General features: G+C 45.7%; 1 protein-coding gene across 2 annotated transcripts; it reads right to left on the bottom strand.

The window, feature by feature from the left end:
- Positions 1–12004: 12004 nt before the first annotated feature.
- DLL4 (delta like canonical Notch ligand 4) lies at positions 12005–23352 on the bottom strand. Of its 2 annotated transcripts, XM_071558418.1 has the most exons (11): positions 22863–23352; positions 22477–22740; positions 22014–22071; positions 21102–21371; positions 20354–20414; positions 20115–20245; positions 18522–18691; positions 17208–17427; positions 16047–16755; positions 15208–15316; positions 12005–13856 (listed from the first exon to the last, which is right to left on the bottom strand). In XM_071558418.1, the coding sequence occupies exons 1-11, from the start codon at positions 22914–22916 to the stop codon at positions 13851–13853; spliced, it is 2052 nt and encodes a 683-aa protein (XP_071414519.1). In that variant the 5' UTR covers positions 22917–23352; the 3' UTR covers positions 12005–13850. The 2 variants fall into 2 exon arrangements, with proteins under 2 accessions (XP_071414519.1, XP_071414518.1); XM_071558417.1 differs by lacking the exon at positions 12005–13856 and having other exon boundaries at positions 15178–15316.
- Between the last annotated feature and the right edge of the window lie 995 nt (positions 23353–24347).

The following is a 24347-nucleotide window of genomic DNA, read 5'->3' on the forward strand; positions in this document are numbered from 1 at the left end:
GTGGCATTGGTGGCCTGTTGAATTGTGACATTAACGGCCTGTTGAAAGAGATTCCTCTTGTTACAATTGATTCCAGTTATTACCTAAATTGTATTGTGACAGCACTAGTGTTTATGAAGGTAATGGAACTGTTGTTTAAGATTGGAAGAATGCTGGCACTTTGTTGCTTCCCCTGTTTTAGATCTAAGAAAGGCCATGCCTCTGGGGGACTCACTGGAACTTTGGAAGGGGCTTCGGACAGGCCAGTCCCTGGGTGGGATGGGGCTTGGTTGGATCTTGGTAAAGTGCTAGGGCGTTTGGCACCTCCCATTAATTGGGAGTTCACATCAGAACAAGTGTGTGATGCTGGTGAGCTGCCCGCCATTTATCAGAAGGGAGTTTTTCCTACGAGGATCCATACATGCAATTCTCAGCTTTGTGTTGGGGCCTGGCTAGTGCTCATCGATTTGCCATGGAACACCTTCAGAGGGTTGAGGACAGGATAGGAAATGGAAATATGCCGTCCGAGACCCGTGTAGTTCCCGTTCAGCCTACCAAAAGCGGAGTCCAAATGCAGCATGAGGCCAATGCTGTCTCTGAGACCCAGACTCAAGTCCAGGTCAACAAAGCCCCTGTTCACTCTGTAGAAACCCAAACTCAAGCTGCAGATCCGGATATGGCTATCTCCGCTGTCCCTGCTAAAACCACAGTTGAAACTCAGGCTCAAGCTGAAGCTAACACAGCCTCTGTCCGCTCTGTAGAAACCCAAATTCAAGCTGCAGACCCGGACATGGCTACCTCCGCTGTCCCTGCTAAAACCACAGTTGAAACTCAGGCTCAAGCTGAAGCTAACACAGCCTCTGTCCGCTCTGTAGAAACCCAAACTCAAGCTGCAGATCCGGAAGTTGCCATCTCTACTAAGCCCACTAAGACCACAGTTGAAGCCCAGACTCAAGCTGATGCTAATACAGCTCCTATTCGCTCTGTAGAAACTCAAACTCGAGCTGCAGACCTGGAAGTTGCCATCTCTGCTAAGCCCACTAAGACCAGAGTTGATGCTCAGACTCAAGCCGACGCTAATACAGCTCCTATTCGCTCTATGGGAACTCAAACTCAAGCCACAAAATCAAAGATTACCATTGCCCCCATAAAGAAGAAGACAGCGAGAATGAAGGAGACTACAAAACCCATAGAGCCACCCCCGCAATTGGAACGTGAAGAAGAAGAAAATGAAGAAGAAGAAAAAGAAGAAGCAGACAAAGGAGCAGCTGCAAGAGGGGAAGAAATTGCTGTGACAATGGAAGGAGCGACGGCAAGAGAAGAAAGAGTAGTCACAGTAGAGAAGGGAGCAACCGCCAGAGAGGGAGGAGTGGTCACAAGAAACGGAGCACACCTAACGGGACTGGGGGCGCGTCCAAAAGAGAGCAGAGGGGTGTCCAGAGAAAAGAAGGAGACAGTGCAAGCGACCCGGGATAGAATAACACTCAATGATTGGTGCTCTGACTACCTACGCCAGTTCCCAGTAGAAGAAAGGAGGAGGTCAACACGTTTCCATCAGCCCGAGGAAGAACTACTTCTACCCCTCCAAACGCAACCCTCCCTTGGAGGTGATTCCACCTCCCCGTACTAAACCTACATTTGAGAGAATAGATGACTGGGGAAGGCCCTTACTCCGGCCTTCCATGGACTATCTGCTACTTTCAGTCGTCGGATCTGATGAACAACGCAGGAGTCCCCTTCCACAGGGTGGATGAGCTAGGAGTCTTTCCCCATGGCTTCAACAAGGTAGAAGTCTCTCTCCATGGCATGGGCGATGTAGGAGCCCATCGCCCCAGAGTGAACAGCATAGAAGCTCGTCCTCATGGCGCGAACAGTCCCCACCTTCACGTGAGAGGGTCAGAAAGGAGATGAGAGAGGTTCCACGAAAGAGCAGAAGAGTGAAAACACAGTTGGAGAGAATAGTACATGGGAGAGATGGACGGGAAATAATGAGGAAAAGTGAAATTACACGATCACTGACCCCAAAGGAGATTCGGGATATACGAAGGGATTACAGTCGTTTGCCCGATGAACGAATCCTCACCTGGCTGGTACGATGTTGGGACAACGGGGCTAGTAGTCATGTGATGGAGGGTCATGAAGCGCAACAATTGGGATCTCTTGCCCGAGACCATGAAATAGAACAGGAAATAGGACAGGGGGAGATGGCATCCAGTCTCTGGATCCAAATCCTCCGTGCCATGAAGGCAAGATACCCATTTAAAGAGTATCTGATGAGTGCTCCGAGAGAGTGGAATATCACAGAAGAAGGCATCCAGTATCTGCGGGAATTGGCCATGCTGGAGATATTATACTTCAATCCAGAATACTATGACATCATGGTCCCAGAGAAGATTGCATGCACATGGCCAATGTGGGATAAGGTAATGGAAGGTGCCCCTATGCTTTACATGCCTTGTCTGATATCCGCATACCCTCTAAGCATGGACAAGAAAGACGTGGACAGAATGTGTCAATGGATACGGAGAATATCAGAAACCATGAAGGTCCCCTCCAAACTCCGGCATTCTTCCCTCTACAGTGGGGAAGGGGTAGAAAGAAATACTAAACGCTCTGTGTATGAAGAACAACCTAGAGGCAAAGGTTCTAAAGGTCACAAAGAAGGATCTTGTTCTCATTCTCGTTCTAGTTCTCGTTCTCATTCCCGTTCTCATTTCCGTTCTCGTTCTCGGTCACCTCATGCAACATGAGGGAAAACTGTAAGGCCCAGGAGTAAGACACAGAGTGAGCGTAGTGTCTTGTGGACCGTTCTGCGTAAACTAGGGGAAAACATGAAAAAATGGCACGGTGAACCCACCTCTAAACTTGAAGCCCGACTGCAAGAATTAAAACAGAAATTAGCTGGCAAGAAAGCTGTCCACATAGTTGAAGCAAAGACCCAGGAAAAGAAACATCGATCTCCAAGATGCAAAAGAAGCAACTCCCTCAATTCTGATGAAGGAGCCTCTGGCAGAGCATCACTCAAGTCAGATGGAGAATACTCCAACCAGGAACAACAGTAGAGGGGCCCTGCCTTCTGCCAGGAGGAGGAGAGGGACCAGGATGATAATTGGGTTTACTGGGCTGTGTGGGTTTGATGGCCTGGCACATCGGATCCTCGGAGATACCAAGCTTTGGTAGATACTGGTGCCCAATGTACATTAATGCCGTCGGAACATGAGAGTACAGAGACTGTTTCTATTTCTGGAGTAACCAGAAAGTCTCAAGACCTATTGGTGGTAGAGGCCGACATGAGCTTAACAGGAAACCAATGGGAAAAGCATTCCATTGTGACAGGGCCAGAAGCCCCTAGCATCCTGGGTATGGACTACTTAAAAAGAGGACACGTCAAGGACCCGAAGGGGTATCAGTGGGCTTTTGGTGTAGCCACAGTGATTGAAGGGTAGTCCAAACAGTTGTCTGCCCTCCCTGGTCTCTCAGAAGACCCTTCTGCTGTGGGATTACTCTGAGTCAAAGATCAAGAAGTACCGATGGCCACTGCAACTGTACATAGGCAACAGTATCGTACAAACCGAGATGCTGTGATCCCCATCCATAAGATGATCAGGACGTTGGAGAGTCAAGGGGTGGTCAGTAGAACACACTCACCCTTCAACAGCCCTATCTGGCCTGTACGTAAATCAGATGGAGAATGGAGACTGGCTGTGGACTATAGTGGCTTGAATGAAGTCACTCCACCATTGAGTGCTGCTGTGCCAGATATGTTGGAGCTCCAGTACGAGCTGGAGTCCAAAGCAGCAAAGTGGTACGCCACTATTGACGTTGCTAATGCATTCTTCTCCATTCCCTTGGCAGCAGAGTGCAAGCCACAGTTTGCTTTCACCTGGAGGGGCGTGCAGTACACCTGGAATTGACTGCCCCAGGGGTGGAAACACAGTCCTACCATTTGTCATGGGCTGATCCAGGCCACATTAGAGAAGGGTGAAGCCCCAGAACACATCCAGTACATCGATGACATCATTGTATGGGGAGACACCGCAGAAGAAGTTTCCAGAAAAGGACAAAAGATTATCCAGATCCTCCTCAAAGCTGGTTTTGCTATCAAAAAGAGCAAAGTCAAGGGACCTGTCAGAGAGATTCAGTTCTTCAGGGTGAAATGGCAAGATGGACGTCGCCAGATTCCAACCGACATCATCAATAAGATTGTAGCAATGTCTCTACCGACTAACAAGAAAGAGACCCAAGCTTTTCTGGGAGCCATAGGCTTCTGGTTAATGCACATCCCAGAGCACAGCCAGATCGTGAGCGCTCTCTATTTTGTGACCCGTAAAAAGAATATTTTCCAATGGGGTCCTGAACAACAACAGGCTTTCAAGCAGATCAAGCAAGAAATCGCACATGCCATGGCTCTTGGACCAGTCAGGACAGGACCAGATGTGAAGAATGTACTTTATTCCACAGCTGGAGATAAAGGTCCCTCCTGGAGCCTTTGGCAAAAGGTGCCCGGTGAGACATGAGGGCGACCACTTGGTTTCTGGAGCCAAAGCTACAAAGGCTGTGAGGCCAATTACACCCCTATGGAGAAGGAAATCCTAGCGGCATATGAAGGCATACGAGCAGCCTCAGAGGTAATTGGTACTGAAGCACAGCTTTTCCTGGCACCTCGACTACCGGTGTTAAGCTGGATGTTTAAGGGAAAAGTGCCCTCTACACATCATGCCACTGATGCCACGTGGAGCAAGTGGATTGCTTTGATTACACAACGTGTTTGAATTGGGAGTTCGAATCACCCTGGAATTCTAGAAATCATAACCAATTGGCTTGAAGGTGGGAACTTTAGTCTGGCAAATGATGAAGAGGAAAAGTCAGTGAGTCAAGCTGAAGAAGCTCCACCATATAATCAGCTGCCAGATGAAGAGACGCGCTACGCCCTTTTCACCGATGGGTCTTGCCGTACTGTAGGGAGGAACCGGAAGTGGAAAACAGCTGTGTGGAGTCCCACCTGACGGGTGGCAGAAGCCACTGAGGGGAAAGGCGAATCGAGTCAGTTCTCAAAACTCAAAGCTGTCCAATTGGCCCTAGACATCGCAGAAACAGAAGGATGGCCAAAGCTCTACTTGTACACCGACTCATAGATGATAGCAAGTGCTCTCTGGGGATGGCTAGATCAGTGGGAAAAAATGAATTGGAGGCATAGAGGGAAGCTGTTGCTGACCAGGCTCTAGGGAGACTGCACACACCAATGTGATGTTCAAGCAAATCCCAAGTTTATTCAAAAACACAGGTAATATATGACCTCAAGTGACCCCGCCCTAGGTGCGGTGGTCTGACTCCAATTGGTTGAGGCTGGAAACATGTCCTTTTAAGGTGAAAACGAAACTTGTGGGGTGGTCATTCAGACCCACCAAAATCAGGGCTGCAACAGGAAGCCCATCTGGGCTGCTGATCTGTGGCAAGACATTGCTGCCAAAGTAAAGAAAGTGAACGTGAAAATCCGTCATGTAGATGCCCATGTGCCCAAAGGTTGAGCTAACGAGGAACAAGATAATAACAGACAGGCAGACCGAGCTGCACAGATCGAGGTGTCTCAAGTAGACCTTGATTGGCAGCAAAAGGGAGAATTGTTCCTAGCTCGATGGGCCCATGATGCTTCAGGCCATCAAGGCCAAGACGCAACCTATAAATGGGCACGAGACCAAGGGGTGGATTTAACCATGGACACTATTTCCCAGGTTATCTGCAATTGTGAAACCTGTGCTGCCATTAAGCAGGCAAAAAGGTTGAAGCCCCTCTGGTATGGTGGACGCTGGGACAAGTATAAATACGGAGAGGCCTGGCAGGTTGACTACATCACATTGCCACAGACTAGCCAAGGTAAACGCTTTGTGCTTACTATGGTAGAAGTGACCACCGGATGGTTAGAGACATATTCGGTACCACATGCAATGGCCCGGAATACTATCTTGGGCCTTGAGAAGCAGGTCCTGTGGAGGCATGGTACTCCAGATTGCATTGAGTCAGATAATGGGACTCATTTCAAGAACAATCTAGTGGCCACTTGGGCATGGGAGCATGGTATTGAATGGGTATATCACAATCCATATCATGCAACCGCGGCTGGAAAGGTTGAAAGGTGCAATAGACTGTTAAAAACAACCCTGAAGGCACGAGGTGAAGGAACCTTCAAGAACTGGGATGAGCACTTAGCCAAGGTCACCTGGTTGGTTAACACCAGAGGCTCTGTCAATTGAGCTGGTCCTGCCCAAGCAGAATCCCTCCACACGGTAGATGAAGACAAAGTTCCAGCGATTCACTTGAGAGGCATGCTAGGGAAATCTGTTCGGATTACTCCTCCCTCGGGCCAAGACAAATCTATTCGTGGGATTGTTTTTGCTCAAGGGTCCAGAAACACATGGTGGGTAATGAGGAAAGATGGTGAGATCCAGCGTGTGCCCCAAGGCAATCTAGTCTTGGGGAAAAACTAATTATGTGCTTTGAGAAAGACCCAAACAAAGCTGATACTGGTATCCCATGATGTCCAACGATAAGGCAGCCCTAGTCTGTGAACCAGTCCTGAACTTGGAACTGTTACTTTAACAAAAGGGCGAAGGACCAAAGCTGAAGTGATGCTGGTGTTGATCCTTGATGACAAGACATCTGCCTCGAAGGACTGCATATGGACTATATATATATATGTATATATGCGCGGGATATAAGCAAACGTGAGAATACAAGGACTGTGTGGAAAGACCAGTGTGAAATTAGGGGTGGAGAATGTAATGGGTTTGATCCATGGCTTCCTCAGTAACTAGGTGTGACTAAGGAAGTGGACATTACAAAGTATTCCACACGTGTTTTCCACATAAGAGTAGGAGGAGGGGGGATAGGAAGGAGTGGTAGTATTCCCTTCTTCTGGGAGCTGGGAGCGGGAGAAGCCTGGACAGTCTGTTGTGTTTCTGTTGGTTTTCCTATCCCGGGACGTGGTGAGATTATTTCATGCTTGTTCTCCTTTCCTGAGGTCTTTAACAGTATTTATCTGTTTCATTTGTTTTGTTTTGTTTTGGGGGTTTTTCTTCCCTATTTCTGGTTGACGAGTCCTCTTTTTTCACCTTTCCCTTTTGCCCCTGGGGTGGGGATCCAGTAGTGTGTACAATTGCATCTGTACCTGCAAATGTTAGAAAATATAATTCCTTTTTAATTCAGTTCAGTTTCTTCTAAGTTCTTTTTTTTCAGTTTTTTTTTCCTTTGCCAGGAAGGCTCTGGGGGGAGGGAGGAGGCAGTCCAGGGTTGGTGAAAAAACTAGGCCAACCTGAGACACCCTGCTCACAAATCATTGTGAAAGCTGTGTGCTCCCACAGGAGCCCATGTGCAGGGATCATCAGAGTTCTTATATGACGCCAGAAATGGCCAAATCCTGTTCTGACTGGTGATGGCCTATCCAGCCATAAACCTAACTCTCAGCAGAACTGTTTAGATGTTAAATACAAGTTGGTTCAATTTAATTTATAAAGCCAAACATGGTGCCTCTGTGACCTTTTAGGCAGTTAGTTAGAAATGTAATCAACAAAATCACTATGAAACCAGCAACAATTCAACAAGTAAGTCATAAAGCACAGCTAAAAGATGTCATCACCAAACAGCCTCTCCTCAAATTGCATGTTTTCATCATTTAACTGTGTATTTGCAAAACATGACTATAAACAAGGTGCTGTTTTGCACCTTGGGACTCTCCCTGGGAATGACCTGGCCTTCACACAGAGCAGCCTGCAGGGTGGGTTCGCTGCGGGGATAGGTGGAGTCTGAGCACTGTTTCCAACTCTGTTGGAAAGAGGAAAGACATGATGCTTGTAGAGGAAATAAAGAACTTAGCTCTTCTGTGGTAGTTATGTACTACACTGCTATCTATTGAGAGGTAAGTCCATCACTATTCTACAGTACATGGCAGAGATAAAGTAGTCATGGGATCCTCTGTGTTATGCAGGTCACATAACATCCAGGGCTATGTCATCTCCAGAGGTGGATCTCTCTACTTGCTTTAGCTGTTAGGTCTCCCCTCTGACATGATATGCCAGTCAGAATCTCTGTGACCCAGTAAGAGGGGAGAACAATGAGATGGAAACTTGGGCAGCAGGCGTTTTTTCAGTCAACTCCTCCATGTCCTGCACTTTTAAACTTCACCTGCTCTTCTTCTTGCCCAGGGGCACAATCCTGCAGTATGGGGAGCCACACACCTGAGCCTGTCACTACTGAGTCCCTTGGGGACAGGTGCGGAGTGTTGCTGCAAGGCAGCGACTGCTGGGTGAGCTTTGTAAGCAGATCAGTGTTGTGTCACTTCAACCCTGCATCTCCCGAGAGCTGAACAGCTTGATGGAGGCTGAACAGCTGATCTGGGAGAAGGGACCACCTCTGGGAAAGTGATTGTCTGCCATCAAGATATAAAGGCAAAGGTACATGCTCGTCCCCAGAATTAAAAGCTGTGCATGGAACAATTGCTGTGGCATCTGAAATTATTGCTCTGTATACAATCAATTACCTGATGAATGAGAGTCCCACCCTAACTCTGCAGCATGATAGACGACTGTGCAGAAATACACCCCAAAACTGCACAGGGAAAGAGGAGCAAGGATGGTGGTGAGGATGACCAGCAGAGGGAGGAGAAAGAGAAAAGGTCGTTTCGTGGTGCTGAGTCACACCTTTGCCCAGAGAAGGTCTGAGAGCAGAATAGGATGGGTTACAGAAAGCACAGGAGAGATCAAGGAGAAATCTCACTGCTTTGGATGTCACTAACCTGCAAACTCTGGGAGCTTAGCTGTCAAAACTTAAAAGGAGAGTGCATACCAAGGAGGGGGAGGCACAGTGGGGACAGGGAGTCTTGATTGGAGAGGCCATAAAATTGAAGTTATGAAAACAGCGAAGCGTGGCAGAGGACCACTGAGTCAATTTCTCTCCATGTGGAGTTTGGAGCAAGAGCAAAATATGCTGGGAGTGTCATATTGCCTGCGTAAAACTGATGTGTATTTATGGGTCAGGTTTGTGAGATAAGGTAATGACAGGCAAACATAAATATGTAACTGTCACTTTAAGCCACTGTAGTGCAGATTTCTTAGTGACCTACTGGGCCTTTCTCATTTTAGCATGAATTAATGAAGAAAGACTGAGGAGCAATGAAAATACTTCATACATGTTTTTACAGAGAGTTTTATCTATTGGACTGGATGGTTGCAATTTCACAATAACTAACTTAGGCTTCCTCAGTGGCTCCTTCAAGGCTGGAAGCTGTCGCTGGACAAGTGTTGTGCATTATAAATGCATTCTGTATTTTACCCCATTTTAGGCACGTCCTGTATTGACCCTAACTTCTACAGGCATCTCTCATCTACACTAACCTAAGTGAACTCTACCCTGTGCTGCATCCTGCTGCATGTTGTCTCAGCACCAGTGGGTGCTATAGCTACGGGTATATCCCGGCATCTGTCTCCCCTCATCAGTGGAGTCTTTATTGGTACGTGATCTATGGCTGGAGGTGAACAGGGAACAACTCAGGCAAAGCTCGAAGCAGCACCCTTCTCACTGACTCCAGCTCTGAAATCACTTAGACTGAAGGGCTCTGCATGGATGTAGAATAGTTTTTATCAGTATTAATACAAGGAAATATGAAAGAGTTTTCAGAGGCAGCAGTTTGTCACATGTTTGGCAGTTGTGTCACATGGCTTTTAAGTGAATTTGTGCACTCTTTTAAAACTGAGAGCCAAGTTTAGATGGAGTCCTTGAGCCCAATCCATGATCTTGCCATTGTTACTGCAAATTTTGCTGAAAGAAATTAATTGTACCATCAGGTCTGAGAACAATATAAGCTTTTTAATAGAAAAGGCACTGCTTATTAGTACATTTATGGTCTTGACATAATCTGTGGTCCTCAAAAGGAATCTCTGAAATTCAGGTTCAATCTTTAAAACCAGAAGGATCTCAGCTCCTCCTAGTGAATTCATACACTGTGGCTCTGAGATGTGCTCACCTGGGGAAAGCCAGGCTGGTAAGCAGTCAGTGCACATTGGCCCTCAGTAAGGCAGTTTTTGGCCCAAGATGTAGGTTGAATCCAGGTCATATTAGGTGTTCAGCTAATTTGCTTGTAGTTTCTTTGGCAAGGACTTGGGGATGTGCACACGTGCCTAGATTCACATATGCTTTCCATCTCCTCCTGTGTGGAAGCAGGCACTGCTCCTGTTTTTCCTGTGTAGGATCTGTGATCTATTCCAGTAGCTGCATCTCACAGTACTGCCTCCCGTAAATATTCACAGATTTCCTTGTAAGATGATGCTTTTTTTTTTTCTTTCTCCTTTGTGGATACACAAAGGCATGTGTTGTACCTGGTTTACCCCATGGGATCTACATAATCAGGTCCACAGGTTGTAATGGATTTCAACTCCCTTCTGTCTATGGTTACGGTTTCCTGTCATGTTTTGAGCAGGAAAAGCCAAGTCTTTTTTGGTCTTAGCATTCCTCCTTGCCTAGGCTTTGGGAAGAGTTCTCTGTCTATTTTCCTGTTTGATTTTTGTGTGTGTTTTGTTTTAAGCAGGACAGAGTGCATGTGTGTATGTAATCCATGTGCTCAATTAAGAGAGGCATCTGTTGGGTTTATTTCACATTGCCGAGGAAGGACTGCAAGCAGGGAGCATCTGCTCGGCTTTTTGTCAATGGCTTGTTTTTCATAATTTGCTCTACAGGGTGAATGTTTGGGGAGGGGAAGGTGGCTTTTTATTTCTGAGTTTCATCTTAAATTTATTTTTTATTGTAGCTGGGGAAATTGGCTAGGATTTGAAAGTTAATTTTACCGTGGAAAGGACTAAAGAGGGAGAAACAAAGCCATTCAAAGTAAATAGTATTTATGTAACCTTAATAATATGCTTAGAAGGATTCTTATGAATCATTCTTTGCAGTATTTTAATGACAAAGTGAAAATAACTTGTTACAGTGCTTTTTTAATGCCAGTGGGTATTTTGTATTTAAAAAACAAAAACAAAACAAAAAAAAACCCTAGCAGATTTTTGCTAGATTTTATTCTGGGAAAAGATAGGAGAGGCATCCAATATTCAGATGCTTTTTTGGCATTTTGTCAACAACAACAAAAAATCTGGTTTTAAAATAGAGCAGCAGTAGTTTCCTGTTCTTATAGTTTTGCTTTTGTGCACTCAGATGTTGGCTGAATTGCACCTAGCTGATCTAGTGATAGATTTAATTGTCTGTAAATGTATATGATTCAAAGGCTACTAAACCTGCTGGGAGTGTTTATACAAGTGTGCTTTTTACACTTTTTTTGTGGAAATGTCCTCCAAAAGGGTGGTGGAGGATAATGACTTTGTGATGCCCTGGGAGGACACAGCTGCTGGTGTAGCACAGGGAACTCAGGAGGAGAAAGCTTGAAATTCCCCCTAATCCCACAAGTGAAAGACAAATCTTACCCTTTGCAATCAAACAAATAAGGATAAAATCTTACAAGTGTAGATGTAGATGCTGTGCCACAATCTGAGGACAAGATTTGGATCTTGCTGAAAGTACTTGAAATGGGATTAAAAAAGCTAATGATTGTATTTTGTTCTAAGTGAACCCCAAGCCAGCACACTTATTGAGACACTTTGAAATGTAATTAAATCTGTATCTTCCACACCATGAGTTGTCATGGGAAAGGAAGAGTGAAGCATTAATAAAAATAACTTTCCTGACAGTTTAGTCCCACGCCATAGCAAGAGAATATATATGTATATATGTAATTTAAATATTATCTATCATAATATAAATATAACATTTCAAGAAGTCAGATAAATGCCACTCAGATGAACAACTTCGTTGACATCAGTTACCAGTATAACCATTTTACAAAAAGCAGCTGACATCAGCTGGTGTGCAAAATGGAAATGTAGGGCTGAGTGCAGGGAGCAGACAGGAGAGCTTACTTCTAGGGGGCTTCACTAACCTTGGCTGTCACAGAATGACAGGTATAAAAGGACAAACCACAATAAACTTTGTAGTAGCAGGAAAGTGTTTTCATTGCTTGAAAAAAAAATAAAATTCAAACTTTGTCATCACATTAAAAACATTACATGAGAAGTAATAAACATATTTACATTTCTGTTTTGATTATAAATATACATTATATACAAAATAATGTTATAAAACGTAGAAAGTTCAGTGCTTCTGATTTTTTTTTAAATTACTGAAATACTAGTCTTCAAAATAAACTACAAACAGACAAACTAAAACCCATATTATTCATTTCTGAAGGTCATCTTCAAAATGGTCCTACGTGGTCAGAGCAGAAGGTCAGTAGTGGACATTATGAAGGGGTCTTGTCTGCACAGTTCAGGGGGGTAGATGGGCTAGTCCAGCAACAGGCTTTATAAGGGCAGGAATATCACTGTCTGAGAGATAGCACAGTCCAGGTTTCTTTGAAGAGATGGTGTTTCTCCCTCCTCCTTCTGCCTTGTGCCATGGTCTCATTCATTAGTGTCACGGCACTTCCCACTGGGGCATCCGGTATCATTGCTGTAAACACGTATATAAGAAAAGAGTTTCTGCACACCTCTGGTTTCCAGGGACAGGCTTCCTCTTTTCCATGTAGCAGTGGGTACATATGAGAGAAACAGGATGAGCCTAGAACCTTCTAACTCTAATCTCCACCTGTCTTGGCAGAGGGAATCTCAGTTGGGTGCTTCATTACTGGGCATTTAGAACTGGGACAAAGAACAGGAATTGGAGTTTTGCAACCAGATGGAGAAATGGGTGGGTGGGTGGGTTGTGTCACACTGCTGCTGCTTCTTCAGAAAGTAACAGCTGCAATTTTGAGACTATTTGCAGTAAAATGTGGCACCTAATTCAGAAACATGACATGAACCCCCAAATTTGTGTCAAAATAAGGCAGAGGGGGAGAGAACGAGGAAGGAGAAGTAATGTCTATTCACAGTCACTGGTAGTGCAAAGGGCATGAAAACAGCTGAGACAGCTCAGCACATAAAGGTTCTAGGAACTGATTGATTTTAAACGCATTTGTAAGGTTTTATATAGAGTTGGGATCACACTTCCTCCTTATCAATGGGGAAGAGGCAGTACACATTTCTTATCACAACTTGACAAAAATCATGTCCCACAGTGTGGCTTGAGTCAATCAGTTCTCCAAAGCATCACCGAATGAGATGACATGTAAATTCAGTGTTCTTCTTTCCTTCCTCCTCTCACATCTTACAAGGTCTCCAGTACATGCAGCAGGAGAGGAGATGCATATAGATGTGTAGCAGGAAGTATCAGCCACCCCTGCCCAGTACTGTTCAGGTAACTGCAAAAAGAGCAGTCAAGTCTCTGTTTGGGCTTGTAAGATTCTCATTACACATTTTAGGCACTTTAAAACCCAGAAAAAAATTGAGACCTCGTTTATATTGTATCCGTTATCTGCATAGCAATGTGTCTTGGTTCGCACCTTCCACGGCAACATCTGTGACTGTTGTGTGCCTCCTCATCTACTGGCATCTTCCATAATCAGAGTTCTGGAAAGCCAGGGTCTGTCCATGAGGAACTGGCCTCAGCATCTTTAAATACCAACCTTTTTAACCTCTCTCTTCCCTCTGCCTTCCCTTTTCTATAGCCAATGAAATTTCTGATATCAAACTTCAAACAAGGGCAGTAAGAACAAAAAGGTGTATTGCATCTTTCAGGAAATTCACAGTCTGTCCAGTTCACCCAGTTCCTTCCTCCGCCTGAGAGCAGCAAGTTGCATGTAATTAAAAACAGTCCAATCCAGTTCTGAATTGTAAACAATGCAGCAGGAACATCCATCTACTCGCATTACCAAATCTGAGGTGCAAATGGGCAGATCTTCATTCTTATACCTGTCATGATAGAAAATAACACCAAGAGTGAGAAGGAATCACAGCGTACAGAGTCGTGCAGAACTAACAAACTGTAATTCAAGTATGTGAACCCAAAGCAATTTAAGCCAGACACTACTGAAGTTTAATTCTCAGAGGTCAGTGTTTTCAGTTGGGTCCAGAGACAAAGAATCACCAGCAAAAAAATTAGTCTGATGAGTAGCCTCTCTACCTGGACTGAGGGGAAGAATGCTTACAATTCTGGGTGCTTAACATAAGGGCTCTGTAAAAAGTACATGGTATAGTTAAATAGCTTGTGTTTAGAAGCATTAAGCCTGAATGATGTGAAGAGAGGTTTCAGAGCCTGTCATTCTGAAAATAAAAACACTTCTGGAGATGCCTGATGTAAATGCAGGATCCTAACTTTGGTCAGAAACATCTTCAAAGGAAGATAGGGTATTTAGGTCAGTTAATGGGAATGAAGCTTCTAGCTGTCATTGTATCTCTGAAAATCCTTTCACTTAAACTTTTAATATTGTTGGTTGACTTGTGTTCCAGCTTGCTTTCAAGGGGAAATCTGATATCCACCCTGGAAAGGGAGACAGAATCCTGCAGATCTGACAGATCATTGCTGCGGCATAGCAACCTTCTCGTTCTTACAGTCTGAAACTAGTTCTAAATAAGGCTACACTGAAGAAGGTAGGAATTAGTTAATGTCAAATTGTCTTTAACTTCCATTGAGACTTTTTCCAAAGGGTCGGTAATTCTTCAGGAACTAATTGGTTCCTTAGCAGTTTTAAAAGTCTTTAAAGTTCAGTGTTAGGCCCTTCCTTTTTTTGTGTATCTAACTTTCTAATACAACATAAAAATTTAGATGTGTTTATCAATAACAGCATTAACTTCTATTAGAGAATAGTTAGCTGGAGCTTAAATGCTAAGAGGTTGAAATTACCTTGTTACAGACTTCCTAAACGGATATTATGCCTACCCACTAACACATTCAGATACCTTTCATCTTCTGCTGGAAATCTATACCTTTGCCTATTTCCACAATTATTATTTCCATTTTTTCTGACCACCTATTTAAGAGGAAACAATCCTTCGATGTGCTGAATTTTTATGGGCCAATGTTCTGTGTTTTCATCTACCACTGACTTATCTAAGCTCAAAATCTCTGGGTTAATAAAATCAGAGCTGCTAATTTCTTTATTTTCCCACTGTATGTTCTCTGTGGGCCACAGAAGATGAGAGATGAATGCTGGGAAGCATCATGATCCCTAGAAATAGAGTAACTTTTTCAAATACAATACTAGAGAATAATTTACCCCTTTAATTTGGAAATTTATGCCTGTCCACCTGTGTACTTACTTACCTCTGTGGCTATGATGCACTCATTCCTTTCTTCTGTTATCACAAAGACAGACTGGTACATTGAATCCCTTGGAGAGCATATCGCTGATATCCTGCATTCTGGTTTTTCACTAAGGCAAGGCAGAGAGAAAAGAACATTAGCTGACTAGTAACAAGCCTGACTGTCAAAAGCTACCATGAATATGGAGTGGTGGAATGAGATAGCCATGACTGTGTGGGAGAGAAGTGCAGAGGATCAAGTTTCACACTGTCTGTCAGGACATTATACTAGAGAAGTGAATGTAAGGAACAGTTACTGTCTTCCTCTGCTTCTGCCATGTCCAACCTAACAGAGGTCTTCAGAGCCCTGAGTGTAACAGCCACACACAGATTCCAGACAAGAACTTCAGGACATGATTCAGAAGACTGACAAGCCAGTGAATACTAGCCCTTTTCTCCTTTTGAAAAGGAGTAATTATTTTCATTCTATCATTCTTCTCATTAAACAGATCTTCTTGCCTCCTTAAAAAGTGAAATATCTATTTCTCATCACTGTATGCCTTAACTGATATCCCTCCAAGATCTACTGAGAAAGGAAAGACACTTCTTTAATTTCACCATGGACCTAGCCACTTCCAGTCCATTTATAGTACCCATACTAGCAGCATACTGCACAAACACTCTATTAACCTGTATTAGCTAAGGTACCACTTCACTGTGGTATGAAGATTCCTGGTTTTGCTCTGTTTTGTGTATTCTCTGCTTCAGGTTTTTCTTTCCCCCATATTATCATCTGCTTTTACACTGGTATGAAGAGAAGTGTGGCTTTTAAAAAGAGTAGAAGAAAGATTGTATTCTCACCTGTGTAGTCGGAGGGGAGACTTCTCTCCCAAACACTTTTCACTTTTGTAATATTTATCTTCTGGTGTCCCTCTACTTGTCAGGTCTTTTACCAGATTGTAGTCCAGTTTATGATTCTTGGGTTTGTAGTTTGATTTCTCCAGCCCACAGTCCACTTCAAGGTCTTTATTTTTATTGGTGTTTTTGAGCTGGGAAGCTGGAATGAGATTATCCTTCTGGAAGTCAGAAAGGTTGTTCATTGTCTCCAACTCCTGCTCTGGGTGCATCCTCATCTGCCTGATGACCATTGCTATCATGCAGAACAGTATGAGCAAAGCCACCAGACCCACCCCCATGGATATAGCAATCCAGGGGACTGGTTTAGGAGGAAGTGTAACGGGCACTGAATAAACTGGCAATTCGCAGCGGTTGCCCATGAAGCCAGAAGGACAGTAGCAGACAAAGTTGGCACTATAAAGTCCACTGTAGCATGTGCCTCCATTCTCACATGGCCCAGAAGCACATTCATCTCTGGTTTTGATGTCACAGTTCCTGCCACTGTAGCCTGGCAAGCATGTGCAGGTGTAATCGTTGATTAGGTCATGACAAGTTCCACCATTGGAACATGGGTTTCTGGCACAATCATTGATGTTTATCTCACATTTCTGACCAGAGAAACCAGCCCGACAACGACACACACGAATCTGCCCAAGGTAAAAGCAACTACCATCTGAGGAAAAAAAAGTAAAAATTAGTCTGCAATGGACTTCACTCAGAAACCTCAACCTCTTCCTGGTCAGCATTTTATACTATCTCAAGAAGAGAGAGGTTATTTTACAAAACAACTGCATATCTCTACAAGTCCTTTCTATTTTATCTAATTGTATCACCATGCCTTAAAATTATACCCCATCTAAATATGTAATAAAGTTAATTTAATTTAATTCTGCCATCTTCCCCGTCATATGATAAACCTTGTGCATCATTCTGTTGCACAGAAAATGCCAGTGAAAGCCCCACCCCACCAGCAAGAGACTAAAATTAGGGTAGATGTGGAATACAGTGGGGGAGAGGGACTAATGTACTAAAGGAAGTGTAGAGGTCAGATTGGATTTCTATCATTTCTGCACTGAAAAGCACAAACAAGTCAGAGACACAAGATTTTTTGATAAAAAGACTCACCATTTGCACACGGGTTGCTTGTGCACCTGTCTACTTTTTTCTCACAATTTGACCCTGTGAAGCCGAAAGGGCAAATGCAACTGTAGCTGGCCCCTTGTTCTTTTTCCAAGCATGTGCCACCATTAAAGCAAGGAGAATCAATACAGGTCAAAGCGCTGTGCTCACAGTGAGTGCCATAGTAGCCAGGGGGGCACAGGCAACGATAACCATTCTCCATATCCTGCAAAACACAACATGATGCCACTGTTATTTAATGGCACCCAATGATAGCTGCTTGCATGCTTATTTTTGGTTGGCAGCAAGCGCTGCTCAGTTCCTTCTCATGCACAGCCTGATGTGGCAAAAGTGACATTTGGAGAGTAAACAACTGCAGGCCGGACTGTAAGGGTTGGAGCTGTGAATCAGCCATACTCAGCATACAGGAGTAATCATGCAGCTACACAGGCAGAGCAGATGCAGTTGTAGGAAGCCTACAGGCAGCTAAACAAAAACGCTGCTAACACCACTACTGTCTAATGGGATCCCCAAGGTCCTCACAGAGCAGAATGGTATATGTCGACCTACACAGCTGTGATCAGGCCATTTATCTTCAGCATGAGAACCTTTTTTTATTTTACAAGGGTTTAAGTTGCTTTGGCTCGGGTAAGTCGCACCACTTAGATCATAACTAAACTGTTTCTTCTTTCCAAGTACTGTATGTTCAAGGCCTTGGGATAAGGGAGGTGGGGTCTCATGCTGTTAGCTTTAATCTAAACATGTATCAGATGACATTTGGTATCTATAATCGATCAGTCTTTACCATTCCATTATTGGTAAAGAATCTATCATTGACTGGGTCCAAAAACACGCTGAAACACTAAACTTCAGGAATCTAAAAGTGCAGGATCTTATTTCACGGAAAGTTTCAGGTACTTGCCCACATATTGTCTGACATTACCCTCCCATAGCAGCAAGCAGTTTTCTTTTATTTGCTACTAAAATACAGACTTAGTGCATTTCTGCATGAACCATGGTTTGAGAAGCTTATTTTTAACAGATCTGGTCTCTCACCAACCTTGGATCTTGCCAAGCTCTCAGAATGGCTGCCACAGAAACCTAAGAATCAGTTGACTAGTTCTAATCTAGATGATACATCTTCTCCTGTAACAGACTTCCTCCCCTGACACCTCTTGGAAAGGGTTCAGTATGATAGTTGTGAGCATCAGTAATGAACCTGTGTACTATCAAATTCCCATTATGTTGTTACAGAACCATTTCTGAAAAGGTATACTGGGGTTTGCTTCACACAAAGACTTACATTTAAAATGCCCCTACCGTGCAACTACCGCCATTCCTACAGGGATTGCTGTCACACTCGCTGATCTCATGTTCGCAGTCAACACCGGTAAAGCCGGGTTTGCACGCACACGTGTAGCTGCCCTGGCCAGTGTTCATGCAAGTTGCTCCATTTTTGCATGGTCTGTGGTGAGTGCAGTAGTTCAGATCTGCAAAGATATCAAAGTTAGAGAACACGGCTTTGACAGCTGGGAAAAGATATATAAACAAAAAAGCTGTAGTCAACAAAAAAGACACAATTTACCATGAAGCACTGAATTTTGCTATCAGGAGGAATGCTGGAGATTATTATCCAGGTTATTATCGGTAATAATCATATGTTTCAGATCATCAGTGATTTTAGATATTTCCCTATATCCATCACTGAACTTTGAAATTTGAGAAAGCTAAAAAAAATTTAACTTTCTTTGTGCTTTGCTATACTCTCTCTCTTCTGTGGACATGAAACCATTAGCTGCAATGGGATTTAGGTGCCAAATTGGAAAATGTATTTGTAAGTGTGTGTTCTCTGAAATACATACACTATCAACACTTTGTGTAGACCAAGTCACATACTAAACAGTAAGCCCCATTTTTAAAAGGTGTGCTCTGATGCACATTCTGGAGAGGCAGGGAAGCAAATAAAAAAGATGGTTTGGCTTGGAAATTTAAACAAACACTAGAAAACTTTTATTGTTTATTTACTATGCTCTCTTTTTATGGATGTTAGTAGATTAAACTGTCAAACACCCTGCCAAGCTTGACGGTTTTCTTTTTCTTTTTTTTTTTCTCCTTTAAATTCGAGACAGAGATTAAACACACAAGGTCATAGGACATAGGTAGAAAAACTTTATTATCTCTATAAATACCATGGAGTAATTGGAATACAACTTGTTAATAAATAACTACAAGCAGAAAAAAATCTGCAACTTTACTCTTCCTGCTTAATTCAGACTTTGCCGTCTTAATCCTGTAACTGTTCTGGAAACACTTAGCCTGCTTTGAGCACTTAATGATCTCAGTGCCAACAGTGCATATATGGCCTTGAGGACATGACTGCTCAGCTGGCTACGGTTCAGTGATTCAGTGGGTTGAATAGGTGGAAGTGGTCTGGTGCACCTTAAAATGGAACCTGTACTTTTCATTCTTGCTTACATGATTTTTCTCTCATGCTCCAGACTTTATCACATGAGTTAACTTCCTTGTATGCAAAATAAGGAAGGCCCAAATGATGGTGTTTACTGCTACTGGAAACTGTTTAGTAAATTGTTACAGTTGTACAGGGAATAAGTTAAACTGAGCTTCAGCAGGCAGAAAAACTCACCTGTTCAGCACTCATCCAGACTGTTAGGTATTTTTCCAATCAAAAGACTTCTTTTGCAAAAGAAAAACTGCAGCTACCAAAAAGGTTTCCTTGTTTTCAAACAAAATTACTGCAAGAATTGGTATCTAAGGCAGCAGTAGCATAAAATTATGCCTGTGAACATGTACACTGTGGAAATTTAAGTCTAGATTCAATTTAAGTCAGATTCCTTAGTGCAGTACCTGAGAAGTACCCAATTCAGAGCTGTAAGTGCAATCTTCAGAACTAACCTTGATCACAGAAGAGGCCACCCCATCCTTCATCACATATGCACTGCCATTGTGTTTTACAAGTTCCGTGGCGGCAGCCTATATGGGGGATGCATTCATCACAGTAGCGGCCTTGCCAACCAGGACGGCAGCTAGAAGAAAAGTCAAATTAAAACTTTAATGACATGGAAGAGAGTTTAAGTTTCTATTTCAAGGTGACATTTTAAATGATGTTCACGTTGCAATTGCTATCCACTCACATGCACTCTCCAGGCTTGTTGCAATATCCATTCTGTTCAGTACATCCGGCCAGACAGATGGCTGTAAAGAAAACATAAAAAAGCATAAATGTTTAGGTATATACACACAGCACTACAGAAAACACTTTTAAAGGATAAATGCCAGCTTTAAAAAAACATTTTCAAAAAACTGTTTTGTGCTTTCAAAGCTTTGTTTTAAAACTTCTTGGTACGGAGAGTTCTGGACCAGGAGGAAGTGAACAAGGAGAGCCAATACTTGACAAGTTGTCCTTTAGTTTTTCTGTTTATGCAACAAACATGAAATCTTGCAAGAAATGAAGCAAAGGAAGGCGGCTTTGGCTTGCGCTAATGAAAGACTGAAAAAACCCAACGGGGGTCCGAGCTGAGATAAAGATTTCCACTACTACACTGCAACACCTGTGTCATATACTCTGGTAGCAGGAACGGTGGAAGCATTTGTGTGAGCAAGCTGCTAGCCTTTTACCTTGGAATAGCTATTGCTATTCAGGGCTATCAGCCAAGATGCCTTCCCTGCTAGCTCGCTCTTTGTTGCTAAGGTTCGCAGAGGTGCAGCACAGACTTGGTGGCTGCAGCCAAGGAGGGCAAAGTCCTCAGCGTGCAAATTAGTCTCTCCAGGCAGGGAGTGGAGAGGTCGGCGTGAAAACACGAGAAGCCTCTGTGAGCTTTCCAGCCCCGGTGCTGTCCGTCCCGTCCCGCCCCGCTCCCCGCGGCCGGCGGCGGTACTCACGGTCGGTGCAGTACTCGCCGGCCCAGCCGGGCAGGCAGGCCAGGCTGCCGTCCGCCGCACACACGTAGTGCCCGAAGCGGTCGTCGCGGCGCTTGCAGAGGCGGGAGCAGCTCTCGCCGTAGTAGTTTTCGCTGCAGACCACGCGGTAGGAGTAGCGCAGCTGAGTCTGCGGTCCTTGATGCACGTCCTGCGACCAGTCCTCGCCCACCGACAGGGACCGCTGGATCGACACCTGGCTGATGAGCCACTCGTCCGGGGGCGGCTGGGAGCCTGCGGGACAGCGGGTGCGGGTCAGCGGCTGCGAATGCCCCAGCGCCGCGGAGACCGCCCCGTCCCACCCCGCCGAGGCGAACGGAGCAGGGAACCCGCTCGCACATAAACATGCATATATACACACGTATACATACACATGGGCACGCATGTGCATATGAATATATGGAGGGTACAAAAAGGTGGCCACTGGGGTGTGCAAACCCCGGCCGAGGGGGCTTGGCCGAGGGGCCTGTGAAAGCGAGGGCTGCTGTGAAATATCCTTTTCCTCTCCGCTCAGAAAAACATCCCAAAGCCATTATTCCTTTCCAAAGGGCGGAATTCGAGCAAGGTGTAAAATACAGGAAAAGGCGGCCGGGGCTCGCTGGCAAGCTCCCGGCTTTCTCACCGCAATCCGCCTCGCTTTCCCACGCCAAAAATAAACCGGAGGAAACGCAATTGTGTTGGAGATTAGGCCGGGGCAGAATCAAAGCGGCCCCTGATGGATATCGTTGGGGGACCGGCTCCTGATGGTGGGATAAAGCCGGCCCTGGAGTTATCGTATAAACAGCTGGGCCGGGGGGGCCGTTTCGGGACGGGGGGGACGGGCCCGCGGGACGGGCCCGAGCGCGCCCCCTGCCGGCCGCGCGCCGCAGTATTCACCTTCCGGCAGGTAGTTGGCGGGCGCGTGCCAGGCCTGGATGATCAGGGAGAAGGTTCCCTGCGGGAAAGAAACCAGCGTCAGTCCCGCACCCCACCGCACCCCAACACAGCCGAACCGAACCGCGCCGCGTCACCGCACCCCAACCCTGCCCTGCCCAGTCCTGCATTTGCTACACGCTGCCCTCCTCCCACGGACCACGGATACACATCTCCACCTTCAACCAACACCCCCCGCCCCAACCGCTTGCTTTATCTCTCCTAATAACATTGATTATCCCAAGTGCTTCTGTCCTGAATGAACTTTTTCATCTCGCATTTTTTTTCTTTTTAAGGAAGTTCTGGAAATAAGTCTAAAGGCGAAAGTAATTTGTTTGCATTACAGGTTTATCAGGGCGCTGCAGTTAGTCTGCTCTTGCCACCCTACTGTCCCACCATCAGAATCGGGTTTAAAGCGGAATCTCACCGGCCACGTGAAGTTAAAGGGCAGTTTAATGGGGCTGTCAAATCTCTCTGTATCCTTGATGCTGAAGGAGTTTATTCCCAGAACCGGGGTGATGATGCTGCCGAAAGTGCAGGAGCCGGGGGAGACCACTGCCTGAAAATGCTTCAAACAAACGCGAAAGAAGGTCCTGCAGTGGGGGGAGCAGGCCTTCCCGCTGGCCAGAGACCCGTGGCTATTCACGAATTCGTGCAGCTCCAGCTGGAAGACGCCAGAGCCGGACACCCTCTGCACAAAGGGGAGACACACAAAATAGCCAAATCAGACCTTACCCGGCTTTGCCATGCAAACTTGCTTCCATCACCCACTTTACATTTCGCGAACCTTTTTTTTTTTTGATGTGCGATTACCTGCTGCAAAATCGTTAACAGAAACGTCAAGCCAAAGATACGCAAAGCTGTCATCCTTGCGTTATTCGAGCTTCCAGATCTTAGGGAGTTTAGTTTTCCTTCTGTATTCCTCAAATGATCCAAGCAAACGCTTCTCAGTCGAGGGAGAAAAGACAGGCGTCACGGCGATTCACCTAGAGGAACTTGCACTTCAAATATTCCCCGAGCACCAGCAGAAATAGGAAGGTAAAATCCAGGTGTCGATCCGACCCCTTCTGGGAATTAATCCTGCAGCAGCCGCCGACCTCTGATCGCTGTCGTCGCGTTTATAAACTCCAAAGCCGGGTGGGTTTGGTGAGAGACGCGGAGGGGAGTGCTTAGTGTGGAACCGCTCCTCCTTTAACCGGTGCTAACAGCGCTCAGTAAATGGAAAACTTGCTTGGCTTCGAGCTGTTTATATAGTTGCCTCGCATCCTCACAAGCTCATTATGTAAACTGTCAGTCAGACTCACGGGTGATCCCTCCCCTTTTCCATCTTTCCTTTCTGGAAAAAAGAACCAAATGTTGCGGAGAGCCCTCATATCCCGAATTAATACCCTGCTGCCGCCGCCGCCGCCGCTGCCGCGCTGCCCGCCGAGGAGCCGAGCTGATTACGAACGAGCCGAGCATCTGTTGAGATATTTAAGGCGCTCACACTAGGAGAAAGAGTTCCCTCGAATATCAGACGCCTCTCCACAGGGCAGCTCTCTACGGCGGCCGAACAATAGAGAATGAAATGTGTAAAAAACATGCTAGTTAGTCAGTTAGTTCCTTCAATCTCCACGCGTGTTCCCCCTCTCCCAGCCGTTCCCCGGGGCGGCGGGACGGGGCGGCGCGGTGCCCTGCAGCCGCGGCCGGGCTGGCGGGCAGGAGCTGTCCTGCCTGCCGAGGGCTGGCCCCGGCTAGAAAGCAAAAGTAAAACGGCGCTTGCCGGGCAGGCGGGCACTCGGGGCGGCCCCACCGCCGCCCCCAGGGCACAGCACCCTGCTCCGAGGGCGCCCGTGCCTCAGGCGAGCCCGGCCCCGTTCCTGACCCCGGCTAACGGAGCCCACCGAGCAAGGGGACGAGCGGGGCGGGTGACGGCAGGGAGCCGGGCACGGCGGGGATCGACGGACGCTCGGTCGCCCTTCCGAAACCGGTGGCGAACGAAAGCTCCAGGGAGATGGCCGGGGTTGACAGCAGGGACCTAGCTGAGTTTTTGCCGGGGCTGCCCCGCCTCCCAAAAACATGAGCAAGGGGCAGACTCGGACGCCTGCAGGCAAGCGGGGAGAGAGAGGGGCCGCGGGCCGTGTGTGGCTGCCTGGCCGCGGCCGGGTTGCGGTCTGGCGTGTGCCATAAAGCCCTTGGCCTGATTGCAGCATGCGCTTATTGTTGGGTCGCGTGTCCCTCATTAAAGCCAAGCACAGAGAAGGCCTTTCATGTGGCTTTTTATTTCAGCTTGTTAAATGGATGGGAGGCCAGAGGGGG

The sequence above is a fragment of the Pithys albifrons genome, chromosome 6 (genome assembly GCF_047495875.1).
Source record: "Pithys albifrons albifrons isolate INPA30051 chromosome 6, PitAlb_v1, whole genome shotgun sequence".
In the NCBI taxonomy this organism is placed as follows: Eukaryota; Metazoa; Chordata; class Aves; order Passeriformes; family Thamnophilidae; genus Pithys; species Pithys albifrons.

Bases quoted from the DNA above. Each gene is read 5' to 3' on its own strand.
- DLL4 (XM_071558417.1), bottom strand. From the start codon at position 22,916: ATGACAGCTTTGCGTATCTTTGGCTTGACGTTTCTGTTAACGATTTTG. The intron at 16,756-17,207 runs GTGAGTCTTTTT...TTTTTTCCTCAG, and splicing joins AAGCAACCCGTGTGCAAATG to ATGGTAGTTGCTTTTACCTT. The intron at 15,317-16,046 runs GTGAGAATACAA...GCCTTGCCTTAG, and splicing joins TCTCCCCTCCGACTACACAG to TGAAAAACCAGAATGCAGGA.